Source organism: Calypte anna, chromosome 1, assembly GCF_003957555.1.
Source record: "Calypte anna isolate BGI_N300 chromosome 1, bCalAnn1_v1.p, whole genome shotgun sequence".
NCBI classification, from domain to species: domain Eukaryota; kingdom Metazoa; phylum Chordata; class Aves; order Apodiformes; family Trochilidae; genus Calypte; species Calypte anna.
The window spans coordinates 120,703,146-120,723,350 of record NC_044244.1 but is presented as its reverse complement, the minus strand read 5'-3'; the positions used below and the strand labels follow the sequence as shown (position 1 = coordinate 120,723,350).

General features: G+C 38.0%; 1 protein-coding gene across 4 annotated transcripts in view; it reads left to right on the top strand.

Annotated features, from left to right (window-relative positions):
• Positions 1 to 20,205, top strand: part of CNKSR2 (connector enhancer of kinase suppressor of Ras 2) — a 218,128-nt gene that overhangs the window by 43,210 nt on the left and 154,713 nt on the right. For all 4 annotated transcript variants that reach the window (XM_030448679.1, XM_030448671.1, XM_030448663.1 and 1 more), the window contains exons 3-4: positions 6,731 to 6,933; positions 18,203 to 18,290. In XM_030448679.1, coding sequence (XP_030304539.1) covers positions 6,731 to 6,933; positions 18,203 to 18,290 — 291 coding nt within the window. The remainder of the gene's footprint in view (positions 1 to 6,730; positions 6,934 to 18,202; positions 18,291 to 20,205) is intronic.

The window sequence follows — 20,205 nt, the reverse complement described above, 5'->3', positions numbered from 1 at the left end:
AGGAAGAATTCATTTCAGAATAGAGATTTGTATGTAGTGAAGTTGGGATTTATAGCTGAAATTCTGCATGCACATAGCAGAAAAATGCCTGGCCCTTTTTGCTTTGCCCTTTGCAAGTTAAAGTTCTGCCTATATATCATTTCCCTTCCTGTCTTCAGCCTGAGGTACCTTAACTGCAGAGAATATCCCAAAGTCCATCGCCAGATCAATAAAGCTACAGAGTTCAAGGGTTGCTTATAGCTCATGTAGATCACATTGGAAATGTTTGCTGTTCTTGTTAGTAGATCTTCTATACAGAACTGCAGTAAACCCTCTTGTGTGCCAGAGCAATGTATCTGTAAGTATGTCTGTATACAAAGGATGAATGTCCTTCCCACCTGCCTTAAGAATCACTTAGGGATCCTGGATATTTTTCTTAGCTGCTTTTTGTCATAGAAATGTAGCATGGTCTAGGTTTGAAGAAGCCTTTTAAAATCCAACCCCTTCGTTAAAAGCAGACTGGATAAAAAGGGCTGTTACAGTGTAAAATGTTTTAAAGAGGTAGTGTGTTCATAGCAATCTAATTTTTTTCCTCACAAAAGTGTTGATTAACTGTTTTGAGATTTTGTGAAAGGCATGTAACTGAATACGCGAGAGGTATTTTGAATTCTGGAGAAACAAGAGCACTTGGCTGGCTAGGGACAAAATTACATGAGAAAGTAGAAAAACAAAGAAATAATGAGCACTTGGTCTTGCAGTGTCTGCTGATTGAATATGAGTAAGAAGAATAGTTATATAATTGCTCTATTAGTGCTACAAAGCATAACCAGGGCTTGGCTTTTTGATGTGTTACTTGATTGTGCTGTGGAAGAAGAAGGGCTTTTCTCAGGCAAGATGATGATGATTATCAATCTTCCCCAGGTTTGAGTTTTTCCCAACTACAAACATTTAGGACAAATATTTATATTCTTTGAAACCATTTGCCTTTAAATCAGTGTATGTTGAATGATTGCAGCAAATTATCAGTGTCATTTGAGCTGTCTGGCTTTTTCTTCTTACGTACTGTGTTTATGAAACATGTGTAAGGATCATGTGTTGTGCACTTCTAAATTACCCCATATGTCAGTGCTACTTGAAGGAGAGATAACCTGAGTGTTGGCATTTTGTGACACCGGAAAAAGGGCTGTTAGAAATACATGTTGTAGGCAGATCTGATGAGGTATAAAGTTACATAAAGCATCTTCCATATGACAAGCTGTGTTCTCAGTTGATTGCACCTTTGGTCTGGTAAGCTATCTGCCTTGTACTTTGTGGGATGTGTTTAGCCAACTGTTCTGAGGAATGAGGTTCAGGTGCATTTTTTTTTAGTTTTTAAAAACTACTTTGGAGACAAGTGTTGGAATTTTTCTTCATGAATTTTTGCCTGCCCCAGATTTTGAGTCATGGTTTTGAATTGGCTGCCATGTGCAGTGGTGTCCATGTGGTGCTGTTTTGATTATTCATTTGAAAACTTACTCAGGACTCTGGAGAGCTGAGGACTCTTTAAACTTTTCTGTTTCCAGGTTGCTTGTTTAAAAGCAATACAGAAATGTTGCTGAAGAATAAAGTATGAAAGATGAAAACCTGAAAAATAGCGAGGACCAAAATTAAGCTCAGCTGATGTTATCTTAAGTTAATTTCTTAACTTATGTGCTATTCTTACCTGAAACTGTGAATAAGACTTTTTAAAATGCTACATTAGAGATAAAATGTAGGATTTTGTCCTTGTGGTTGTTATCCGTATTTCTGAGAGGCATAACTGAGAAGTTGCATTTTTTCTCATCTAGTTTATTACACTCTGCCACTTAATTTATTACACAGTATAGTTATGTAAACTATTATATTTGTCTTTTCAAAAGGCTGCCATTTTTTCCTTCTTTATTTGTGTGTGTGGCATTGAATATTTGCCAAAGAAAAACAAACCATTACCTTCTGTCCTTTATGCAGTTGTGTTGCCTTCTCCAGAAGGGCTGCAGAAATTAACCGATGTAAGCACTGATATCTGCTCTGCAAGCCTGGAGAAACTCTTTTTATTTTACTTTTGCCCCCAAGCTCCAGTGGTCCAGTAGTATTTTCATTTTCAATTTCATGTCTCTTCAGTAAGAGTTAGCACTGGTCACTCTGTGCCTTTTGCTCCACATTGTTTCCATCAGCTTTCTGGCCTGAAAGAGAAGAAACAATTATTTAGGGAGGCAGGCAAAGAGGCCACATGCTCATTTCTCCATCTTGAATTATTTGTAGGAGTCCGATAATGTCCTTAAACATTATCCATTATCCACATTAAACATTATCCACAATGTCCTGGCCATTGTGCTTGGAGATGTTAGGGCATTTGTGGTTGCATAAAAATTGTGATCAGGACATCTGTTCTGGGGGATTTTTGGACTTGTTAATGGGACTGTGGCTATGTCTTTATTACATATTGTGGTGATGTGTTTAGATCCGGACTTCTTTTGGTACGATTTTGGCTTTTTTAGGGAGCTGAGGTGTCTTTGCACTTGCAATGCTAAGCTTAAAAATACCTTAAACTAAAGGTCTCAGCACTTTCTTGACACCCAATCTGAGCCAGCAGATATAGTTAGAACCGTATGAGTCTGGAACACTTTATAGCCTGTGCTCACAGAGTGAGGTGCACTTCCCTGCTAGTGAGAGTTAAGTGAATGTAACGCAGGAAAAAGATGAAATGAGTTCTGATTTTATGTTTATTTTTTTGTTGTTAATTGCGGGGAGGAGTGAACAACTAAGGAGCACTGATTAAACCAATCAAAAAATAGTTCACTTCACTTCCAAAGTTTGGTTACTGAGCTCTCTTCCTACCCTGTGGTGCTGGTGCAAGGTTGGGGAACTAGGCTGCTTCCTTTCACCATAAAAAGAAGCAAAACTCATCAGTGGTGATGAGAGCTGCTGCCTGCCAGCATGTGAAGAAAAGAGCTACAATTCATCACTCACACTGTCATGTGAAGCTATAGAAAAGTAATTAGCAGGTAAAATGTCTATTAATAGCTCCTACCACCTTTAGATCAAACACCTGCTGACAAGCTATTACTCTGTTGCTTGGCTTCATCAAGTTCTTGTTTTCTGATTGCCAGAAGAGACTCCATTAAAGCTGTTTCTGTTGAGGTGGGGTGTCTCTGAAGAGATCCTTGCTGCACGGCTTCTCATTGAGGAAGCAGATCCATAGCCTTGCTTCACTTCTCATAATCCCTACAAGCATGCAGAGATTTCTTTGTGATTCTTTCAGTGACTGTAAATTTATTTTGGCTGATGAAAGCCTAACTTGTGTTAGTGCTGGCTAAATTCAGAGGAGGGTAAAACAGAATTGTCTCCCTGGCCTGCAATTATCTTCTTATATTGCTTGAAAATAAATGCAGTGCATTTCTAAGAAAACTGTATTGTTAATAATATAGTATGGCATATAAAGCATGATTACACTTGGCACCTATTATTTTAGTAAGCCTTTTTCCTACATTAGAACATGCAACTCTTAGTTTTTAATGCAGGCCACAAATTTTAGTGATAAACAAAGTGGGGATTTTGTTAGGTTGGTTGCTGTTTTATGATCCTTCTACTTGAAGGCTTCAATTAAACACAGATGCCCAAAAATATTTTCTGCTTGAAAATAATCTCTGTATTGTTCATCCCTGGACTGTTCTGTCTACAGGTGGAGGCTTTGCCAAAACCAGTGCCATTTGTCATGTAATACTGGATTTTATATGTAGCTTAGGCATTACATTTGTCCCTCAATTTTTATGTTAAAGAACATGCACACATTCAATGGATATTTGTGAAAATGGACTTTGATGACATTGCCTCTTCCTTTCCATGTATCTTATGGTGAAAAAAGACATCTGAAAAAGAGCGTGTCTGTAGGCAGCTGTCATTTGAGATATTAAAGACAGGCTACTAAGCTTTTATAGGAGCTGATTTTCTACAGTAGCATGTGCATAAATGCACCCTATTTGGCTTGTCAAAGGATAAATTTTTGAGTATTGTGTTGCTTGGTCTGCAGTGTTCAATATTGCAGTTTTTCTTTTAGCTGGTGCTCTGTTTTTGGATGGGACTGGAGGCTTTCATGTTGCCCATCAGGTTTTCTGCCGTGATGAGCACGGCATTCTGGCACAGGCTGGTACCCAACACCTCCCTCATTCAGCAGATGAGGTACAGACCAGGTGACTAAGTGGGGGATGGAGAAAGAGAAGGAGTTGAAATAATTTGAAGTTGTGGAGGAGAAGTGTTGGAATCCAACTTGGGCCTCAGTGTGAGGCCTGCAGCCATGGGTGCTGCTCACGGCTGGGCTGGGGACGCGAGGGACCCCGCCTTAGTTTGAAGGCAAGTTCAGATAATCACACTCAGTTTCTTAGTAACAGCCCCCTGTATTAAGAAATTCAACACTTTGCTGTGTCAGGAAGAAGGAAACACTGTGAGAAGCCCTGTGGCCGGCCTGTGGTTTGCAGGTTTTCCCCGTGTGCTCTCTATGTTTGGGGAAGGTGAGAGCTGTGTTGCACGGGTGTCACAGAGCTCACTTTTTGGGGGGGTTTTTGTTCAGCTGATCTATGAGAATTTAATGTGATGTATCTTGCACCCAGAATGTCTTTAATTTGTTTTGCCAAAATGAGCTGGATGATCAAGAAACAGAATGAAATAAGAATAAACCTGTTTGGTTTTTTGTTTTGTTTTGTTTTTTTCCATTTTACTCCTACCCAGTCCTAAGTCTCCATTGTTCTTTCTCAGCCACAACAACAGAAACAAATTTCTTTTTATCTGAGGTTTATCTCTTTAATTTGGACTGATTTAATAAATTATTAATTACTAGGTGTTTAGCTGCATAATGAAGCACTTTTTACTTTCCCATCCCAATTTATCGGTTTTGTCTTGTAATTTTTTATTCATAACCCAGCCCTATCTGTTGTAAAACTGCAATCAAATATTTTCATGGTGGAAAAGTCACTGCCCAAACATACGGTTTGTCTAATTGGGACCTGAATATGGTGTCAGAGAGGGGTGCCTGTGCACAAACTGTGTAGTTGAGAAATGTGCCCACAAAGGCTTCCTTGCCCAAAATATGGCTGTTGACAAAAGTTGCAGTAGTATTTTTCCAAAGTGCAGTCTTAGCATATGCTCACTTTGTCCTTAAGTGAATTCCCAAAGTGTATCCTCTGCTGAGGAGAGATGGCTGTTGTTTTAGCTCTCCCTCACAGAGTGGTTTTGGTTTATAGGCACAAAGAGGAGCTGGCTGAGAGATGGCAGACAAGCTGTGTGCTGAAATCTTGCCTTTTCATTATTGTCTCCCATTTGCTTGGGAATGGACATTATGGGAGGGCTGGAGGTTCACTGGGTCTTACCTGCACTGCTATGTTCCTCAAGTCCCTGTGTAATTAAAGAGGAAATTTAGTAGATGGTTCGGATTAGGAGCATGACAACTTCTGTAAATAATAAAAATAATCAGCCTACATTTCCTATAAAAAAAAGGACTAAGGCAAACCAGATTCAGCATTTTTACATTAGCATTGGCAAATACATCACTTCTATCTCTTCGTGATCAGCATGGAGACCAAACTGGGGGACTGAGAGGAGAGTTGGTGAGGACAGAGGGTGTGGTTAGGAAGCAGATTTTTCTGTGGGCAGCTGAGGTGCTTCTGCATCCTATTCCATCATCATTTGTGGTAGGAAGTGGTCCACCATCAGTAGTAAGTAGCCCTTTCCATCGTCAACTGAACAAGTTTTGTGCACCCAATGCTATAGCCCTGTGATGTGGTTAAGATGACGAACACCCTCAGAAGTCCCACCTTTCTTTTACAGGAGTAATAAACTCAAGTCTGTGCAGTTCTTTACTCATTTACAAAGGCAGAAGATCTATTTTGAAATCACTCTGTTCTTTGCATCTGAGGAAAACAAATGTTACAGAAGTATCAAATCGCTCATGATACTAAAATATATTGTAATTGATGATTAAATTAGGGCATTCTCTAGAGCTGTTTCATCAACATTTGTATATTTGAAGGATTTTCAAGAATTATTTGTTAATATCTCTGCATACTTATTTCTGTCTCTGCTGCACAGCTGAGGAACATAATTTAATTTTAAGGGATTGACTATTAAATGGAAGCAAAGTTTACAATTTGACTTTGAAAGGGCAACACAGCTATCGAGCAGAGTAGCCCTGTGTTCTCTAGTCTGTGATTATGATGGTCCTTTATTGCTAACAGGAATAAAAAGAAGATAATTAATATGCTTCCTTCACTGCAACCAGCCAAAGCAATTTCATGTCATACTGTGTCCATAATGCATATTTCTGCTAGTTGCAAGCCCTCTTGCCTAATGTGATTTTAGGAACTGGTGTTAATCCGGACATGAGGGACTGACCCCTAACCATCAGTTCTACTGAGAGACATTTCTGATCAGCTTGAGACCAATGCACTGCTTTTACAGTCAATCTCTCAGACTAGTTTTTTTCTTCGTGTTGAGATGTTTTTCTCAGTGCACTTAAAACCATCTAAAAGATCACTCATAATTTTGCTCTTCTTTTGTTCTATTTTTATGCACATTAGAAACAGAACATGCCATACATTCAAAAACTAATGAGTGGGTGTATTCTACCTTAATTATTAGGAATGGTTAACTTCTGAAGCAGAAGAGCAGTCTTGCTGTTCTCGGTACTTCATGTTCAGCTGCAAAGCTAACTTTTTTTCCTTGTCATTTTTTTTCAATGCAGAACTATGGTTTGGAAACAGAAAATCTAAAAACCCTTTCTCACAAACTCAATGCATCTGCCAAAAACCTACAGAACTTCATTACTGGGAGGAGAAGGAGTGGTCACTATGACGGAAGGACCAGCCGCAAATTACCGAATGATTTCCTGACGTCGGTAGTGGATCTGATAGGAGCAGCTAAGAGTCTGCTGGCTTGGTTGGACAGGTAAAATCTTCCAAATGTTTCACAGGTAACCAGATGATATACATGCACAAACCCCAACTTCTTTACAAAATGTAATGTAGACACTGAAATGAAATCAGAACTCTTTTACAGATTCTGAGAGGATGTTGGTAGCAGGTATTTAAGATGATTATGGAAAATCTTGAAGTAGTTAAAATTAGACTATCTGTATGTCTTCATAAAATGAATCACTGTGCATTTTTATTAACAAAAATAAAATCCTTATCCTGATTTAAAGATGTATCTTACTTTGCATCCAGCAGTTGAAGTTTTGTTTGAAGTATGATCTTTGTGTAATTCTTAAAATCCAACAGAATTATTTGGATTAACTTCTGTGGGTTTTGTTGTGTTACATTTTCCTGAGGAAAACTGGCCTATGTCCCATAAATTATTTCCATATGAAAGATTTAGGTGGGACATAAAATGGCTTTTCCATTTCTTAAGCTGAACTGCAAACTCTTTCTTTTGGTCCATAGTCTGCAGCTACCATTGTTGCTTCTTTTCTCTCCCATTTCTAGGCTTTCTCCAAGTTGAAAAATGAGACTATATAAAGCTGGGCTTCTAAATTTCCATTTAGATGTTTAACATCAGTTGCTTATAGAAGCAATAAAATCTCATGGAGAGAGTTTAGTATAGAGACTTAAAAATCAGGAATGTATTTTTAGCTCTGCCTCCAGCCTGTTGTTACTTGGAAGACCTATAGGCTTCACTTTTTCTCACTGCAAATATCTTTTGGCTGAGAATAGCAAATCATTCTGGGCTTTGAAACAGAAGGAACAGTGGAAACTCGTGTTCATTAGCATAGGCTGATCAGTTTTTGCTACTTCTTTCTATTTAGAAATAACCTTGATTTTTTTCTAATTGGAATTGTGGCTAATGGATAAAGACTATGAGTTACAAAGTTGAAATTGCTTTGTTTTGTTTTGTTTTTTTTTTTGCATAAAGTAGTCTGGTATTAAAAAGTAACCTTTAAAATGTATGTACATTTAACACATTGAAAACCAATGTGGTTTTGTTATCTTAATAAGAATTTAGCTATTAAATTTCAGGAAAAATGTAGTTATTGATGCAAGGAAACAATTGCATCTGAGCAGTAATGTATAACTGCAGCAAAGTGCCCAAATTATTCACTTTAAGTATTAAAGGACAAATCCCGTCTGTAAAATTTGGTAGTAGCTCAGAAGTGTGTTGAGAATCACCTCTTCATAAAATTATGTTTATCAAGGTGACTATATTTTATTTGTCAGAGATAAGTCTGTTAGCAGGTTTTAGTGTCAGAGAGGGAATATTTCTAAAATAATTGTTTAAAACATGCATGTAGGACCTTTCTGATTTATGAACAGGTGAGTATTGTGGTTAAGTTTGGTTTTCCTTCTTTGTGAAGCCCCCAAATTAGGATTAAGGCAGACCAATGACTGCATTTTTCTTAAGAAGTGGGAACATCTGGAGATCAGTAGGATTCTGCTTATTATATTCCTTTTTAGAAGATATTGGGGCCACTAGGGGGAGATAGGAAGATTTTTAAAATAAAGTATTTGGAGTCAGGAACATGGATTTAATTTTATTGTGCAGAGCTGTTACTATTAAATCTGAGACTCAAAGTTTACTTTTTTGGTCGGCTTCTAACACCACTTCAATCTCCAGGGTGTGAAAGAGAGAAGGGCTATTAGAGTTATTCACCCTACTGTAAGATCCATTCTACTCTGCCCCCATGCAGTGTTTTTCAGGTCACATCTGGAAAAAGCAGCTAGCAACCCATTCCTACTCGTGTAGAAGTGCAGTGATGTTTTTTTATGTGTAGGGTATGTCTTCTCTTGCTACTCTAGGTAGGTCTCCTTTTACAGTGATTCTGTAGGACATTTACAATCTATTAGGACCACCTTAGGCCAGGCACAGTTTTCAAAAGGAGTGTAAAAGCTGGGATTTGCTGAGTTACTTTTGCTGTGGCACTTGCAGTGCCAGTGTGCAGGGTCGATACAAGGACGTTCCTTGTTCTAGGTCTCTGCCTGGGGCAGTCCTACTTCCAGATGTATGTCAGAGACTGGGTTTTAGTGAAAATTAGGGTAGCTTTTATTGCCAGGCTTTAAAAGTCTCCTGGTGTTTTTTTCATTTAGGAACTGGAAAACGTAGTAGACTTCTAGCTATTTTTAAAAGGGATTGGCTGATGATTTAAAGGAGCATGAATTAGCTCTCCAATAATGTCCTGTAAAGAAACTGTCATCACACTAACAGATTATGTCCTTAAGCTTTTTAGACTTAATTTTAACTTCCTCTTACTTCGTCAGCTGACGAAATCTATCTTCTTTTCCAGAAGACATTAAAAATCTTTTAGCTTAGTGTTTTATTTTATACTCTCTCTAATTTTCAATTTTTTCCAACCCAGTTTGCTGATGAGATTGGTGCAGTCTTGAAAAACTGATTTATTTTTTTTAAGTATTTTGCACTTGACAATTAACTCTTAGGCTGATGGAAAACCACATTTTAGACTATTACCAGTAACAACTTGTCTGATATTCAAAGGAACTTGACATTGAAATGTCTCCAGCGATACTTCTCAACAGTTAAAAAGTAATATATACAATCATGCAGGTGTTCTAGGCTTCCAGTTACATCATTGGTGTTTTTTTTTAGTCTTTACTCCTGTAATTCATGGAAATTTTATTATTTGGCCATCTTTCTGAATCCTCCTTCTTCCCTGATGTGTCAAGTTCTTGGAAATTCTCCTCTCTTTTATAGGGCTGATGCACTCCACCCTAGGGAGGAAACCTCAGTGCTTTCTGTACACTGTGTTTCCTGTGCTAAGATTATGTATAGCTCTTCTGATAAATGTGTTTTTCAATGTTTCTTTTGAATTAGAGTGAAAACCCAAACAACATTGCCTTCACAGTTTGGCCAACTAACTCATTTAATGTAAATTTATTGTTTAATATCAAAGCTGGAGTCTGGTCCAGCAAGGAAAACTCTTTGCTTTATACTGCTGACCACAAAGTATGCTACAGTCTGGAAGCTAAGTGGCAAATGAGTACAATTGAAGAACGTCTGCAGGCAATCTAAAAATAAAAATTGAGTAAAAAAAGCTAAACATAAGGTGTAACAGAGACTTTTCTAAACTGTATGATTAAAATAGGATTACTATTTTGAGTTCAGTAGTGTGGATCCACAACATGACTGTATTGCAACTTTGTGGCATAAAGCTATCTCTAAACTCATAAAATTATTTTTTCTTTACAGTAGTATGTCCAATATTACCTGCACATTTAATTGAGACTGAAATTAGACACATTTATTTATGTTAATCCCAGATGACATTTTGTTCTTACAGCATATATTTATAGTCCACTGGAAAACCACTTTGTAAAGATGTTGCTTTGTCTGTGGATGTGTCACTGTTCATTGCCCCTCTGAGTCTTCTGAGTTAAATAGCCATCTTTCTTGCTCTAACAGCGCCATGAATTTACAGATGATCTGAGAATCAAACTTTTTCCATCTTTAACAAAATTATGTTAGGATTTTACCATGTTACTTTCTTAAGTAACACCAGTGAAAACTTATTAGTTTTTGTCCAGAGGCAAATATGAACTGAAAAGCAATGGGATCCCAGAAAATTCTTCCAAGCTCCAAGTTTGATGCATTGAGCAATTCCTGTAACTAACTTTCTCTCTAGCCAAGACCAGCTCTTATACTGTACGTGTATCTCATTCCTTTTCTACTAATTTGCTGGTACCTATTGCTTGTACTTCTGAAATTGTGATGAGTCGTGCATGAAGGGTGCTCAGATTCATCTAATACATTTTGTCCTAGAACTTACCAAACCAGACAGACAGAAGGCTGTATTTTTGTCAGAAGTTGGCACAGTGTGGTGTGTTGAGTCAGAGACTACTGCAAAATGAAGGCAGTCTTGGAGCAAAACCCTCTCTTTTTACACATCCTTTAAGCACCTCATTTCTCCCCTCCAAGTTCCACTGTACATCCTATGGTTTTCTTTCATGGGACAGCTGAATTTAACATGGAGAGCTCATTACTATAATCTTACCTGGGAAGCACTGTAATGATTTTTGTGGAAGAGGAAGGATCCTGAGGGAACCTGAACTGGGGTGACATTTGGTGGCAGCTGTGTGAGCTCTGTCTCTCCTCATTATGTCTCCTTGCTCTGCCAGTGTACAGCTTGTTTGCATCCCTTGCTTCTACTGGTGCCATCTTCCATGTTGCTCTTGGTTTGATATGTTGTCTTCATTCACCTTCACTGCACTTCCATCTACTTTGCCAAGAAAACACCCTGGAAATCTGTATTTTCTGCTGACTGCACTAGGCAAGAAAAATTCTTTAGTTATGCTTCTGGGCTTCCTGCTCCTGTCTACTCTGTAGTGCTTGGGCCATGTTAATGAGGGTAAGGACTCCTCATACCCTTTATCTTGTGCAACATGAAGGACAATGTTTCAGGTCTTTGCAACTAGTAAGGTGTATCTGTATAAAGTGTAAATGCTTTATACTATATACTATATATTATGCTGTATACTATATGATATATATAATGCTTAGCAACTAGGAGTGAGAAGGGGATGGTTATTCTTAGGGCTTTAATTGAGTCTTCATTAAAGACACAGCTAAGATAACATGGTATTTTATTTTTCAATTAAGTTTTTAGGAAAATATAATCAACTTTCCATTAGTTAGCTACAACATTTTGCATCTGTTGTGTCACAGATTTCAGTGGTCTTGAATTGGGATTTGTCAGGGAACACTGGTTTTTTTAGTGTACTGTTTGACTCAGCCATCTGTGTGGGCTGGGATTCAATATGTCTTTCACAGCAGCTCTCCTGTATCCCTTGTTTTTCACCCTAGTGCTATTCCATTTTTGGAAAGAAAAAACTTAAACTGCTACGGCTGATTATACTGAAGTCTAAGTAATAGGAACAAAGAGATCTTGTGGAGATAGATTTTGTGTTCCAGACTTTCAGTGCTGTGGCCAGAGAAAAGATAGCAGGCTGACAAATGTGTGCCAGAATAATGAATTTACCACTGCTGTCTGGATACATGATACATGGACAAAATGGAACAAGATGAAGAAAAAGCCCAACTGTAAATAAAAATTGTTGATCATGTAAAAGATATGGGTACAAATGCTGACAGTAGTAGCAAAATGTAAAGTTTCTGAGGAAAAGGACTTCCTGGAAGGTCTGGCTCTTCTTTTAGAGATATTCATAGGGTGGTGGAGTGTAATCCTTTGGGTTATAACCTGTGATGGGCAAGTTATTTCAGCAGAGGTTTAATGTGCTAGTACTGAGCAAAGCACTTTTATGTATACAAAAGTCCTTAATACAAAAGTTCCCTTAAGTATGGCTAAAATCTGTGCCTAAAGTTGTGGACATGTGAATGATTTGTTGGTAAAGTCTGGACAGGAGAACAGGACATTCATGTCTCTCTGTGGACCTTGTAACCTTTTTTTTTTTTTTTTTTTTTGTGATGCCCTGTTGTCTATGAACAGTTCTAGGTGTTCAGCTTTAGCACACCCTTTAACCCTGCTTTATATGAAAGCACCTGTGATAGCAGAATGTGTTCCCCGGTCAAAAATGGATCTCCCTCTTTTCACCATGGTGACATACACAACACATTATTCTTCCACCTATAATGTGGATTCTTCAGCTGGATTTCTTTGTCTCACTGCTTTTGGTGAATGAGCTTTAGTGATGTTTATGGTGTGACTACTTTGTAGCTTTAAGTAAAGAGGAACATTCAATGGGAAACTTATTCTTGAGTGTTTGCGAGCCCATAACTTCTGACTTACAAAGAAAGTGCTACTGTTCTGAAGTCTCCTTTATAAGAAAATTCATTCAGTCCTATTAGTTGTGCTTGGTTATTGCTTGTTCTGACAGGGTAGATCTGGTTTGATCACAAGATGGTAGGACAACACAAATGAAAACCCAAACAAAAGGAATCCAGAGGGTTCAGCAGTTCTTTACTCACCAGACAATCCACTTTCTGTCAAATGGTTTTTAGCCATAAACCTTTGAATCTTGTTTCCTTTATGTATTTCCCTTAATGCCTATTTGAATGGTATGTCAAAGCTGTCTGTAAGTGCTGCGTCTTCCTACGCAGTGGTGCTATGGTGCTTGCCCATATTGGAACTGGAACAGCTGTAGATGTTTAACAGAGCGCTCATTTAAAGAATTACTTTACTCAGTGTGAATTTTAGTGCCTTCCTTCCTCATTCTACATGAAGCAGTTCCATTAGAAATACAAATAAAATATTTGTTTCATGAAAGTCTAGAAAAATGAATCTTAGATTTGTCAAAAATATATATGCAACAATATTGTACATTTTTTTATTTGAGTGTAGTGTTCCACCTTTGAAAAGTCAGTTATGATTTGGTTACCTCTCTCTTTGAAAGATTTTTAACTCATGTTTAATGAAGCTATTCTGAGGATGTTTTCTCTTGTTAGGATGCTAAAATAAGTATGATAAGGTTTTAAACCCCTCACAAAGTCTATTGCTATAAAATAGCTCAGTAGTACAACTAGTGGTGAAATAAGACTGACTTATTTTGGGGCAGTGCTTTTACTAACAATGGTCTGTATTTGTTCAAATTACAACTTTTAAAACTGAATAGTTATGTCTGGATATCAATTACCCCTAACCAAATGTGGTATGAAAAAGAGAGATGAGGAGGCTACAGCATATGAGGCTGAAAACTTTGGTAATATACAAACACTGAAGGTATGCATCTCCTTCACAACATACATCTTTTTTCTTTTAATTTCTTGAGAAGGATTTTCCTTCATGTGCAGTCAGCAATTGTGAGTACTAATAGCTGTTGAATCATATTAGTTCTGTGAGGGAATTAGCCATGCTATATTGATGTAGCTGGCTTTTCTACCAGTCCTTCAGGGTGGCTTAATTAATTAAGATTAGATAATATATTTTTCATTGTGAAAGATACTGATACTGCTAAAGATTTCAATTAGGTCTCGGTTCCTGAAATTAAATACTACATACATGCATGTGTGTTACAACCTGCTTAATACTTGTATAAACAAATTCATGTTTCAGAGGTGGCTTATTATTTCTCTCAAACACTGGTTTAAAAAATATGAAGAGAACTAGTAGCTAGGTCACACCCGATACTAGGGGAACCTTATTTCTTATAGATTAGGGTTTTGAAGTTAGTTGACTTTAATGATAAAAAAATTTAAAAGTTAGTGCCACTTGTGAATTTTTTCCAGTGAACGAGGTAGTTGGAAACTTCATCTTGCTGGAATCTCTGGTGTCAAATAAGATGCAGGCTCACAATGTGGGTTTGCACAGCAGAAAAATTAAGATGCTCCCACTTTTCCATCTGCATGCATGATCATAAACATGTACGAACTTAATTATTGTTGAATTCTATTACCTTCCTCATTTGTGAAATCAGTTTAAAAACCGCTAATGGCTTCAAATGTTGGGAAGGAGAAGGCAAGAGAAAAGTTGAGAGCAGGGACAAAACCACCCTGCATGTGTATGCAGGTGCACTGATGTGATTGTATAAATCTCCTTTCCTTCAGATATCAAATGTGGAAGGGATAGAAAAAGAATGGAAAGGAGAAACCAGCAGAGGTCTGAAAGAGGAAATGAATGGACAGGGGTAGTAGTAGGTGTGTCGTCACGCAGGTGCAGTGTGGAGATACAAAAGTGGTTTAATATGGGTTTTGTAAAGGAAGAGAATCACAGGCGGGTTTAAAGAAAGAACAAGTTAATTACAAGAGAAATTGAGTGTAAAAGGTTTCACAAATAGGGAAATGTATGTGGAAAAAGGTCTTGGAAATGACTGACAAATGAGGCAGTGGGATTCTGGGGTCAGTGTCACAGCAAGAAAAGGGTTAACATAAGGCCTCAGTCCATGGCAGTTCTTTAGTTCTTGTTTAACATAAAGAGCACTGAACTGAACAGCACACATTGAAAACTGTAGTTGTGCTCAGGGACTTTGCTGCACCGGAGCCATAGGAGGTACCTGAGACTTGAAGGTACCAGGGGCTGCAGAAGATGTGCTTTTGAAGGAAAAGACTAGAAGGAGTTGATAGTTGATAGTTGATAGAAATGGTTCAGCCAAGCTAAGGAAATAATTTTTAAAGTAAACATATCTAATTAATACCGAATTAAACATGGAATTTGTTTTACCTGGTATGTTTCTGATGCCTTGAGAAGGAAAGTGTTATAGTTGGTTGTATAGTTTATTTGAATTTGTACATACTGTTTCACCTGTTGCGAGTAAATACTACTGTGCTGTATTAAAATTGCAGTCAGTGGATATATCATTGCTGAGGGTTTTTTAAATCAAACTGGTGTTTCACACTGTGTCTTTCATGAAATCCAGTCAGTGATCCTACAATGATGTTTCTGCTGATATTTTGATGAAAACTGCTGGCATATTCTTATACAAAGTCTTGGTGGACTTTCACTGCTGAAACCGAGGCTTGGGATGTAAAAATAAAGTACGCTTCTTTTGGTAGTAAATATTTAAAGAGGCTTTTTTGTCCTCCCCATTTCCCCAGCTGTTTATGCAGTACTGGCTGTATGGTTGTGCTCCCAGACTGCCTCCAGGGAGGTGGTCTGAACCAGGGAAGGGAGGAAAGGGAATTTCAGTTTTACTGCTCCAATTTGCAGCAGTACCCCAGAGAGACATTGTGAGGGAGTCAAGTCAAAAGCTACAGAGACTGACAGAGGAGGCAGCTCAAGGACCTGTTTCATTTTCTGCAGGAGCAAAGTCCAGATAATGTGGACCTGTATCATCTTTTCAGGTTGTGAAGCACTTTGCAAAACATTACATATTAGTTATTGATTTTTAGTATTCTCCCTCCTGCTAGAATGCTTGCTGCCTACTTCACAGGCTGTTTTCAGTAAATCTTAACTATGTAAACATCCACATAACAAAAACTAGTAATAATCTCAGTCCTTTTGCCTGCTTAGTGTCAACAAAGTTTATCTGGGGAATATGTAAATGTTCACTAAAAGTGATGATGGTAAAAATGTCATTATTTTCCTCATGAACTGTGACGCTAAAAGAAATTATAGAAGTTTGGGGGAAGATGATGCATAATTAGAAGCCAAAGCCTACCATGCAGTTTTGTTTAGAGAAACGCTGGAGGCTTTGAAATGTCAAATGGCTTCTAGTTGTGTAATTTGAGGATCAAATTGTATTAGCATTCATACTTAAAGTAAAATAATACCTTTTGCTGGCTTGATTCCAATAATCTTCAATAAAAGTGAGTTCATAAATGAAAATGAACTTTCTAAATCAAGGTTTCATGTAGATTTCAGAACCTCACAGTTACATTTTTGAAAGGAAAAATATCCATGCTATTGTACATCTTGACTAATGTAGGCTTTTTTGAACACAATTATGGTTTGTAACCAAGCAGTTCAGTTACCACTTTTTCTTTAACACATTTTCAGGTGTCCTGAACATCAATATTACTCTGTGTGCATATCTGTGGATAGGCCTGCTGTAGTGTACAGCTTCTGTAGGGATGCCCTTTGCTGAAAAAAATTTGATTTTGAATTGTGGATATACATCTGTCTCATAGAGCTTTTTGTAAGGCACCTTTTGCAACTTAACTATGTGCTGTCTACTAAATCTTCCTCTTCTGTTGCTTTCATGTTTCTTAAATTCTGCCTAGCTTTCGATTTCTGTGATTTTCTTTTTAAAAAACTGTACTGGTTTTCTCCTTAGAAAATATGGGGAGAAAGTATATTGTTGTAAAGTTGCTGTATGAGGTGCTGCATCAAATTAAAGCTGCTAGACTTAATTGTGCATCTCGAAGTTCATTCTGTCTTATGAACCGTCAGGGTTGAATTGGGAGCCCTGAAGAGGAAAATACATTGGAAGAAGTAGACAGGGATAGAGGAGTTCACATGGGTTTATTAATGGATAGTTCCAAAACTGCCTGCAGTAAAATTTCAGTAAGTCTGCATATGGAAAAGAAGTTTAGAAACCTGTTAAGAACTAGTAGAACTATATTTGTAGCTTATAGCAGAGTTACATGCTTATAACAGAGTTCTTTGTACTGGAAACTTGGCATGAATGGCTTAAATGAGGAAGGCATAGTATCAAAGAGCATTCTAAAACATAAAGGCATATACAAATATGTATGTTTTAAGATGTCTTGAGAGAAGGGACACCCTTCTCTCAGCTGGGGAAGGGACATCCAGTTTAATTTAAGGCAGCCACACTTAAATAATTGTTTAGAAATCTTGACACACTTCATGATCTTGTTGTTAGTTTATTCAGACATTACAACCCTTGTGGTTCTTTGTCACCTTTTTTTTATTCAAATTTGTGAAGCAGGTATATTATGGACAAATACCCTTCTTGCAATGCTACTAGTGCCCATAAAGCCCTCATTTGCAACACTGTTGAAATAAAAATCTCTTGGAGAAAATACCAGTCCTACCTAGTATTTGATTATGTCTTGCATAAAGAAAATAGACCAAGTTAAGCTAATAGATTACTTATAGTACAGAAAGCAGGACTGCCAGCCCATCTAACCAAATACATTTTATCAGAGTCTCTAGAAAACAAGTAAGCTTCTAGGTAGACAAGAATTTTAAACATTTCAATATGAAATTTTAAGATATAGAAGGATATAGGTGACATCTCTAAATACTGAATTAGCTTTTCATTTCACTGAGCACTTCTGATTGTAGCATAGCATGTGTAGATGTTAGGTTGTCTCCAGTTTAGCCTTTGGAGCTGTTTCTGAATGTTTCTGCATCTCTGGCTCTAAATGCTATTCTCCCCTCTGGAGAGAGATTTTACTTTTAAGTGTCTCCAGTGCTTTTACCAGATATTGGATCAGGTCCCAAGATTTCTGCTGATTCAGACAAATACTTTTCTCATCTCATTCACATCTGGACACCATTGATACCACAGGTGGAGGCTGTGCTTCTGCCTGCCTTGATGAGGGTACTCCCAAATAGATGCAGAAAGCAAGGTGGGTGTTTATGGGGGAAGTACTGGGCCAGTCCAGAGGTAAAATAGAAGGCTGTGAGAAACTATGCTTTTATAAATGGAATGTCTTAAAGAGGAACTTTAAAACTGCAAAATCAAGGAGAAATGGACATTTTCCATGGATATATATCTTGTATTTTACAATTTTAGTAACACATTTTGTGTGGTTTATGTGATTATATCTAGAATATTATGCACATTGCACACCAGTGAAGCAAGTGGATAAATGCTAGTGCTATTCAACAATTTTTTTCCTTTTTTTTTTTTAGATCACCTTTTGCTGCTGTCACAGATTACTCCGTAACAAGAAATAATGTCATACAGCTCTGTCTGGAACTAACAACAATAGTACAACAGGTATGAGACCATCTGCTTAGCATTTTATTTTTTCCTGAAATGTAAATGGCCATTACCTTTTCACACAGTTTTGTGTTACTCTGTGTATATCATTGTCTAGCAAAAATAAGGGAATATTAGTACTTACTAAGTGCTTTATAAAAGTTCTGCTTCCTGATTTTATAATACTAGCTGAGGTTGTAATGTGTATATGCCTCTTAATATCTCAGTAGTAAGATTCATCTTACTTCACCCCAAGAAAATCATCCCTGATGAATTTGTTGACCTTCTATGATGGGGCTACAGCGTTGGTGGATAAGGGAAGAGCAACTGATGTCATCTAATAGACCCGAGCAAAGCATTTGACACTTTCCCACATGACACCCTTGGAGAGACATGGACCTGATGGATAGACCACTCAGTAAATAAGGAATTAGCTGGATGGTCACATTCAACTGAGTTTTGATTAGTAGCTCAAAGTCCAAGTGTAGACTAGTGACAAGTGGTATTCTTTGGGGACCAGTACTGGGACTGGTGCTGTTTAACATCTTTGTCAGCAATAGGGACAGTGGAATTGAATATACTCTCAGTAAATTTATGAAGCTGTGTGGTGTGGTTGACACACTGGAGGGAAGGGAAGCCATCCAGAGGGAACTTGATGGGCTTGAGAAGTGGGCCTGTGTAAACAGCATGAATTTCAACAAAGCCAAGCTTGCATCTGGGACATGGCAATCCCAAGCACAAATGAAGGCTGGATGGAGAATAGACTGAGAGCAGTCCTGCAGAGAAGGACTTACGATGTATTGGTTGATGAAAAGCTCAACATGAGCCAATAATGTGCTCTCACAGCCCAGAAAGCCAACCTTATCCAGGACTACATCAAAAAAAGCAGAGCCTGCAGGTCAAGGGAGGTGTTTCTCCCTCTCTGCTCTGCTCTGGTGAGGCCTCACCTGTAATGCTATGTCCAGGTCTGGAGTCTCCAAAATAAGATGGATAGGGAGCTGTTGGAGTGAGTCCAGAGCAGAGTGATAAAAATGATCAGAGGGCTGGAGCACCACTCTGATGAAGAGAGGCTGAGAGAGTTGGGGTTGTTCAGCCTGGAGAAGAGAAGGTTACAGAGAGACCTTATAGTGGCCTTACAGTCCCTGAAGGGGGCAACTTTGGTTGTAGTGATGTGGATGTTGGCTTCCTCTCCCAATTAAAAAATGATAGGACTAAGGGAGATAGCCCGAAGTTGCACCAGGGGACATTTAGACTAGATATTAGAAATAATTTCTTTCAGTAAGGAGTAGTCAGGCTCTGGAATGGGCTGCCTACAGAGGCAGTAGAGTTGCCATCTCTGACTGTATTTGAAAACTATGTAGGTGTGGCACTTCAGGACATGTTTTAGTAGGCATGGTGGTTTTTTTCTGGGTTGATGATTGGACTCAATGATCTTAGAAGTTTTTTCCAGCAGTGATAATTCTGTGATTCTGATTTCTGATTCTGACTTTTTCTAAGGACAAAAGGTAATGGCTTAAAACTGGAAGCATGTAGATTTAGGTTAGACATTAGGAAGAAATTCTTCACTGTGAGAGTGGTGAGACACTGGAACAGGTTGCCCAAGGAAGTTGTGGATGCCATATCCCTGGAAATGTTCGTGGCCAGGTTGGATGGGGCCTTGAGGAACCTGATGTAGTGGTAGGTGTCCCTTCCTGTGCATGAAGGTTAGAACTAGATGATCTTTAAGGTCCCTCCCAATCCAAACCATTCTATGATTCTGTGATTCTTTAGTCTAATATCATCACTATACATTTTCCAGATCTATTTGATAATTTGCATATTTACTTTCTCATATTTTGTCTTTAATTTTTAATTAACTGTCTGGTTCAAAAGGTCTGTAGGTATTGCTTTAGCCATCTGCTCCTTCATGCAGTTAATATAATCTAGGCACCTG